The 8985-nt window shown below is 34.4% G+C and overlaps 1 protein-coding gene across 1 annotated transcript in view; it reads left to right on the forward strand.

Moving 5' to 3' along the window:
• Positions 1-8985, forward strand: part of LOC106458309 (papilin-like) — a 77993-nt gene that overhangs the window by 42699 nt on the left and 26309 nt on the right. Inside the window, exons 13-18 of the mRNA XM_022384492.1 lie at positions 799-972; positions 2333-2512; positions 3631-3772; positions 4050-4230; positions 4978-5769; positions 6791-7665. Coding sequence (XP_022240200.1) covers positions 799-972; positions 2333-2512; positions 3631-3772; positions 4050-4230; positions 4978-5769; positions 6791-7665 — 2344 coding nt within the window. The remainder of the gene's footprint in view (positions 1-798; positions 973-2332; positions 2513-3630; positions 3773-4049; positions 4231-4977; positions 5770-6790; positions 7666-8985) is intronic.

Genomic DNA, 8985 nt, shown 5'->3' on the forward strand with positions numbered 1-8985 from the left:
AATAAACACGTAATGGATTTATTATTGTATTTTTATTAAGAAAAAAACTTTGGTAGGATGAATGCCTTTATAGCTGTAAACTAGTTTAATACAGGAAATGTGTTTAGGACAATTATTGTTTGAACTGTTACTAAAAAAACTGAATATTATTGTTTCGTGTGACATAATATCTTTGTATCATATCAAGGCTCAGAAAGAAAGAAAACACTAATTTTGAAGTGATTTGATTTACTAGTTTGGGTATGTTATGATCGCTTGTATTTGTGTTTTTTTATTGAGCAAAGCCACATTAGGCTATCTACTGTGTCTCCCGCGGGGAATCGAACCCCAAATTTTAGTGTTGTAAGTCCGTAGAGTTACTGCTGTCCCACCGGGAGACTCTTTATTGTTAAAAAGACATCATTGACACAGATGATTGGATAGATGATTGTTATATGGTAGGATAATCAGTTTTACTGGTGGAAAGAAAATATATTTTAATATGTTCTAAATAATGTATAGTGGCTTGTTTGTCTTTTGTTTTAAATTAGATTTATTTCCAATGTTTTATGATGCTTTCTAATCAAAAGATTATCATGTTCTATCTTTACAAACACTTCCAATAATCTAACTAGAAGATAACAAGGAATTACTACTTTGATGTTTTAACTTATAATTATTTAGGATTATAACAACAGAAAGGGAATTGCAATTAAACCGCAGGTTCGAGTCATGAGATGATCGTATGTAAAGCACATCTCCTGAGAAGTTTATTTTATCTATAGCATTTACATCTGTTTTGTAACTTTCCCCACACAGTGTGACCACTCTTGTGGACTGAGTCTGGAGTCGAGGCACGCGCTCTGCAGTAACGAGTTTGGAAATGTTTTCCCGAGAGAGATGTGTGATACAAATCGTGCACCTGAAGTGACCAAACCCTGCGGCGAACTTCAGCCATGTGAAACTTTGTGGTTTTCTGCAGAGTGGACTCAGGTGAGAAGACAGAATTAAATCTCAAGTTTAAAAGCGAGCTGTGAAATGAACATTTCTATGTGTTTATAAGCGTTTCCCGCTAACAGTGTAAACCCTAATCCCATATTTGCTCTAGTTTAACACTTAGGCTAACTAAACCAAGTGAATCACATATTTCGCTATTGTAACAAGACCTTACTTATCAAAATGGTCATTACAAAATAAAAAAGTAAACTATAAAAGGTATTTCTGAACACATATGTCTATATATATTGTTCACAAATAATTAAAATAATTAAATTAGTTTGTGTGTGCGTGTCCTTACAACTGTCGAATTGCTAAACCGGTTGTTATCATATATATATCCTTAGGACTTCCTGGGTAATGATATAGGGGTCAGACCTAAACGCCGGCCTCTTCATGTCATTCTCCGACATCTTCTATGTATTCCCTGTGCATACGTCATCTAGTATATTTTAAAGCATAATATTCCATTGAAACAGCAGCCCACCGTGCATTTCATATTCTAGAGTTGTTGTTAATTGCGTTTGTGTAACTTATACGACCTTCGTAGTATTTTGATACTTCAAGTACTAGCTTTTTTCTCCGCCATTTTTACTATTTTGATCTATTGTATCCTGGTGGAAAAAGTGCTATAATAGCCCTGTCTTCTGATTTTCCATCTTATCTCTGTGATGCGACAAAGTCTTAAAGAATAGCCTCAATTTCCATTTTCTTTTACATCGCTTATTCTCCCCTACTGCCTATAAACAGCTATTATGTAATATTTACATGTAGTGTAACCATTCTTATGGACTAGGTTTGGAGTTACGGTAAGTGATCTGCAGTAAATGAGTTAATGTTGCCAACAGTGTGAAAGTGTGTTACAGGATAACACAAAAAATAAATAAATAAACGAACCACGTTGATCACAGAGCTGTATACAAGGCAACTTTTTCTACGAAGCTGTAAATTAAGTTAGTAAAATATTAACTTTGTGCAAAGAAAACTGAAACTGACATATAGGAGTTTATTACATTTTGTTTGGTTGAATCCGTGGCTATGCCGTGTGTAATGTGGATGGATAAGGTAGAAAGTAATGTGTAAATAGTATATACATATATATATATCATTTCTATTATGCCATACAAAATAATACATCTTAAACCACAAAACAACGCCTTAAACTAAATAATTTAGATTATCTTCATAATATGAGTACAATGTATGTTAATATTCTTTTTCGGATTTCACTTTTTGTGTTGTTTTTTAGTATTAATCACTGTATGAGCTGTGTAATTTATAAAGTGTTTTATTCTCCAGTGTTTGTTTTCGTTTTTATCAATTATTCTACAAACGAAGAATATTTTGTAATTTCCAGTGTTCGGCCAAATGCGGATTAGGAGTTCAAACCAGGACTGTATTTTGTGGTCTTTGGGAAAACAACGAAATTACTAAATTTTCCGAAGACTCCTGCAAACTAGACAAGAAACCTTCTGTAATCCAAAATTGCACACTAGGCCCTTGTCCACCATCTTGGTTTGCAGGTCCATGGAATCGGGTGGGTTGGAAATTGTTTTATAAATATTTATCCAAAATAATACTGAAGCTTTGTTAGGTTCCATTAGCCATGCTAAAGTTCTACTTCATTCTTGCCTTTTCTAAGTATTAGGGCGTCTGCTTATGATAACTGATTACACCTACTTGATAAAACTATATGTTTAGAACTTTTACAGTATAAGTAGACTTCAACATACGTAAGATCAAACATATTCAGTAAATAATTTGGCTGAATTATAAAGAAATGTTTTGAGTTTTTGTTTGTTTGAAGTTAAGCACAAAGCAACACAATGGACTATCTGCCCACCACGAGTATCGAAACCCGGTTTCTAGTATTGTAAGACCGTAGATACACCGCTCTGCCACTGGGGGGGGGGCATGTTTTGAGAATTAAACTGATATTAAGCCTGGTACTTATAGTATCAAGTACATACTTGCGACCCAGATATGATAATTTTTATTCAAATATGTAACCTGTTTTTTCACTCGTAATATTATAATACTCAGTGCAAGTTAAAGGCATTGCATAGAAATTAAATTATACCAAATGTTGTAACTTAATTATTTCTGTCCATTTAAGTATGCTTTGTTTTCAATTCATAATATAAATAAATGACTGATAAAAAAATCATCGGGATTTGATCTCTACGTCCAATATTTTTAGCCAGTTTCCAATTCCTCCTTCTTTGAAGATGTATTCAGGTTTAACAATTACCCTTTCCAAAAACAAGAGCTCAAAAATGTCAAACATGGAGATCAAAATACAAAGAAGTTATTGTTGTCATAAATCTTAGACACGTATAAATATGGTAGTTCAACTTTACGTCTTTCTTGCCACAACTTTCAGTGGGTTTTGTGTTGTGAAAAAGACCTACTTTATAGAAGAGTGAAAACTGTCATAGAACCTGGATTCATATCTAATGTGTATAAATTTTATGTAACTTTTAAGCGGTGTCTTCCTTCAAACAGTGTCAGAAGTAAGTTGTAACAGTTTTCATTTATGTACACGATGGAAAGAAATAGTTAATTCTAATTTAAGGGTAAAATAATTATTTAAGTTCCCTATGACACGATAATGTGTTTCTTCTTCTTTTTTTTTTCGTTTACTTACGTATGTAGTGCTCAGTACCGTGTGGTGGGGGTGAGAAGACCAGGAAAGTTTTCTGTATTCAAAATGATCACGAGGTACCAGAAAATCATTGTGATCCAGCAGTTCGACCTTTCCACAGAGAACTGTGTAATATGCACTCTTGTGATGAAGGTAAAGTAAAAGAAATATCTATTTAGTGAATACTAAACAACAATTCTCGTTATCGTCAGTGTTAAAAAATAGAGATTAAAAAATTCGTCTGTTAAAAGACGAAATATTAGGTTAACTGAAGAAAAAGTTAAAACTGATGTTGTTCGTTATCTTAGGATGGTGTTAACGTAAAATAATCTTTATATAATTAATCACTTTAATAATAAGTTTTGTTACATGTACATTAATTTCCTTAGCTTGTACTATTAAAGTTTTCAATGTTATCCTCGTTTTCCAGACGAAGTGATGATTTTAGGAGGCTGTAAGAAAACCCGATACGGTTGTTGTCCTGATGGAATTACACCTGCGGGTCCAAATATGGACAATTGCCCCCAACCCCATTCAATCCCTGGTGGATGCCAGACTACAGAGTTCGGATGTTGTCAAGATGGTATTAGTATTGCACAAGGACCATTTAAGTAAGTTATTAGGAAATTAATGAACCTCAGTTATGAAATGAAACAATATGTTTTCAAATGTGAGATATTTAAACATAATATTTGTTCTATTGGACATCATATTGTATCTTGAATATCATTCTTCCTCACAGTACAAGTGCTACTTTTGCCAGTCTTAACATGGAGCCTATGTTGTCCAGAATGCTATGAGATTTTGTTACAGTACACATTTATATGCTATACCTGTCACGTGAATTGTCAAATCATAAACTGAAGGAGTTGTGAATGGTATTTTCATAGTTTATTGAAGTATCAAAAAAATTCATTGCATAATTTCACCATAATAAAACAATATACACATAGTTATCAGAAACTTCAACATATAATTTCCTCAAAACAGGTCTTTATGTGTAATTAAACAGCAGAAACTAAAACATTTGACACCAGAAAATACGCAAACTGGTTGGAGAATCTCACCAAAAGTTAATTTATTTGTATATAAAGAAGTTATAGGTACAAACATAGAACTGTGTTTTCCATAACGTGCACCTTGTTACAATGTTAAAGTGAGCACCATGAAATAAGCATTTGAAACCGTTTTTGAAACTGCAACATAATATTTGACATAAAAGTTTAAAGGTGTTTTCACAATAACTATGTAAAACTTGATATAAATACTAGTTTAAAACTTCTTATTCAAAATAAAATTTTCTCTTGGTAAAAGATTATTATTTGCAGTAATATTTGTAAACTATTATACTTTATTAGATTTGGGTGTATTGCCTTGTCATCTTGTACTGAAACCAAGTTTGGGTGTTGTCCTGATGGTCTAACTCCTGCTCTAAACGAAACGGGTGGATGTCCATTAATAGAGAGCTGTTCCCAAACTAGGTACGGTTGCTGCCCTGATAAACTAACACCAGCTTCTGGTCCAAACTTTGATGGCTGTTCAGGAATTTCCTCAGTAATAGAATGCGCTAAAACCGAATTTGGTTGCTGCGATGATGGTACCACATCAGCTTTGGGTCCACATTATTTGGGTTGTGAGGTAGGCATATCATCTGGTGAGAACTGTAATGAATCACCTTATGGATGTTGCTCTGATGGACTCACTCCTGCCACTGGTCCTAATGGGCAAGGATGTTCCGAAACTCCAGGATCTCTCTTCAATTTTACAGAAGAACAACTATATCATGAATGCAAGAGTAGTGAATTTGGTTGTTGTCCAGATGGGATCTCTGCGGCTACTGGACCTTCATATACTGGATGTGATGAAATTGAAGGAAGTGGAGATATCTTAACCGACTGTCACAATACATTATTTGGTTGTTGCCCTGATAACCAACGATTTGCAAAAGGACCCGAAAGCGAAGGCTGTGACGACGATAAAACTTCAAAAAAAGAAAAATGCAGTGACAGCAAGTTTGGATGTTGTCCAGACAAGGTATCCCCCGCAGAAGGACCAAATGGTCAAGGTTGTAAGATAACCAATAACACAGACTGTAGGATTTCACCATTTGGGTGCTGTCCCGATGGAAAATCAATAGCTTCGGGTCCAAGGTAGGATTTTCTTATTAAACTTTGTCCAATTATAGTTTCTTTCAATTAGTGCTGTGTTCCCATTTAACACAAAGAGAAAAAAAAAGTCGTTCACCTGTTAAATAATGCAGAAATAAAGCAAAGCCAGAATATATGTTGGAGACTGACAGATAACAAGTATAATGTGGAAGCTGTAACACATTGTTCAACAAATATAACAAGATATAAGTAATGTTTGTTAATCTCTATCTGTATATAAAATATATAAAGTGTATATTAGGTTGCTATAGTGCAACATAAAAGTTTTCTGACAGTAAGTATGTTCTCAGTATGCATTAGTGCATTTAGCTTGGAATTAATTTACTGCATGACTTGTAAACAGTAAACTAATATACTGAAGTCTCAGCATTCCTTGCCTGTTCCTTTGAAATGAAACAGCTTCTTATTAATTAAAACGTCTCTTTTGAACTTTGTAATAAGCTGTTATGAAACTGTTGATTATAAACAGGAACGATTATCTGTAAGAATCTTTTCTCTCACTTAGTTTTGACTTAAACGAAATTTCAATGAGCAAACCTAGAAGTTGGTTATTTGATATTTGATATGATTCGGAGCAGCTTAAAGGAGCTAGCGTTTCTCACACAAGTTTGATATAGATTCCCGCAGAAAGTAATTGACTTATACTAATTTACAAAAAGATATCTCCCATTTAATTCACGATCACATGTTTTTTAAATCATAAAAACAATTCCATTGATAATAGTCCCCTGGTGGGACAGCGGTAAGTTTACGGACTTTCAATGCTAAAATCCAGGGTTCGATTTCCTGCGATGGACATAGTAGATGGCCTAATGTGGCTTTGCTCTAAAAAAAAGACAAACAAATCCATGTATAATAAAGAGATTATGAACGTATAAAGTAATCATTTTATCTATTATTGTTTTGTTTTTACTATACTGTGTATTTCTAATTAATTGTTAATACAACAATTCAATAATGTTGTATGTGTACAGAATTGTTGCTTTGTTATGTTTCTACATAGTTATCATGGCTGCTCATGTCAGACGTTTCCTTTTGGCTGCTGTCAAGACGGGCTTCTTCCTGCAGGTGGACCAAATTTCCAAGGATGTGTCTGTGAGCTAATGAGATATGGGTGCTGCCCTGATGGAATGACTCCAGCCAAGGGACCAAACCAAGAAGGATGTGACTGTGAAAGATCCAAATTTGGTTGTTGCCCAGACGCAACTACTATGGCTCGAGGACTTAATTACCAAGGTTGCCCATGTAACACTTTTCCACACGGATGTTGCTTTGATAACATCACACCAGCTGTAGGCCCTGATTTGCAAGGATGTCCTTGCAAAACATTTCCTCATGGCTGTTGTCCTGATGAAAAGACGATGGCTGAAGGTCCTCACTTTGAAGGTTGTCCTTGTAATTCTATGCCATATGGTTGCTGCCCTGATGAAAAGACGATGGCTGAAGGTCCTCACTTTGAAGGTTGTCCTTGTAATTCAATGCCCTATGGTTGCTGTCCTGATGAAAAGACTATGGCTGAAGGACCTCACTTTGAAGGTTGTCCTTGTAATTCTATGCCTTATGGCTGCTGCCCTGATGAAAAGACGATGGCTGAAGGTCCTCGTTTTGAAGGTTGTCATTGTTCCACCATGCCCCACGGCTGTTGTCCTGATAAGAAGACTAGGGCTGAAGGTCCTCATTACAAAGGGTGTCCTTGTTCGTCTATGTCATATGGTTGCTGTCCTGATGAAAAGACTCCAGCAGAAGGCCCTCAATTTGAAGGTTGTCCTTGCAGTTCTATGCCTTTTGGCTGTTGTCTAGACGCCAAGACAGCTGCTTTGGGACCAGATTATAAAGGCTGCTCACAAGTCACCTTAACAGGAATTAGTTCTTACGAAGGTAAGAAAGAGAAAATGTTTTTTTTTTCATACATCAAGATTCGAAATGATTAACAATGATTCACAAAAATAATTATTGTAAACAAATGTAATAAGGTTTTGAAAAATTTAATGGAAATAACTTATACATCATTTTCACCCTTAGATTTTACATCAGAGGGGCTGATTCTAATACAGAAAGTTCGTATGCAAATGCAAAATTAGTTAGGTTGAGCAGTAAGTTATTTGACTTAAATCCACTTCAAGTAGTACCGGGTATTATGTACTGAAGTTGTATTATTCTTTCTATGTGTACAGTGTATCTTGACATAAATATTAATTAATGGAATTTAATTGAAACTGCTAGGAAATTACATGCAATGATATATATATTGGACATAATGTTTCTAATTTACATAAGAAACTAATCATTAAGATTCTGATGAATCAATTGGTGGATTATTTTCAAATAGTTTTACACATAAGTTTCAATGGCGAAGCACTGTTTTTTTTAAGTCAGAATTTCTTTGAATAATTCAAAACTGGGATGAGGCGAGATTTGAACCTGAATTCTTATCCCCTTATCGAGCAGATGCTATTTTTTAGTGTCCGCTCTTTCTAGAAAAGTGTATGAAATTAAATAGGGGACACGATAATGTATGCAATATAGCAAGTAGATATAGGCCCAACTTATTTACTTTCAAATGTATAGTAATAACTTCTCTACCCAATGTTCCATCAATTTATTACATAAGAAAAACTCATCAAAGCGATTACTTGCAGCATGAAGACTTGAAGAATAAATGAGTAATGTTTAGATGTACTACCTGAATAAAAGATAATAAGGAATAAAAAGACACGTCTAAATAAAAATAGAAAATGGTTTCATTCATACCTGTCAATTTATCGAATAGAAAAATAAAACCAGAAAAAAGTTTTCATCTAGACGTGTCAATTTATTCTTTATCATCATTTATCCAAGTTTTCTTTCCATGTCTTGCGGAACGACATTCAGTCAATAATTTACCAGTACTAAATCACATCATCTAAATCTACCTATAAGATATCTTACCTATATAAGCCTATATCATATTGGATGCAAAATAAAAATAAAGCCCCCCAGTGGCACAGCGGTATGTCTGCGGACTTACAACGCTACAATCCGAGTTTCGATACCCGTGGTGGGCAGAGCACAGATAGCCCATTGTGTAGCTTTGTGCTTAATTAAAAACGAACAAAGAATAAAATCAATATCCAAAATTTTGCTACCTTTATAAATAATTACATTCATAATACTTCCTCGCCATTAAGGTTTGTTTGTTTGTTTTTTGAATTTTCGCGC

The sequence above is a fragment of the Limulus polyphemus genome, unplaced genomic scaffold (genome assembly GCF_000517525.1).
Source record: "Limulus polyphemus unplaced genomic scaffold, Limulus_polyphemus-2.1.2 Scaffold442, whole genome shotgun sequence".
NCBI lineage: Eukaryota > Metazoa > Arthropoda > Merostomata > Xiphosura > Limulidae > Limulus > Limulus polyphemus.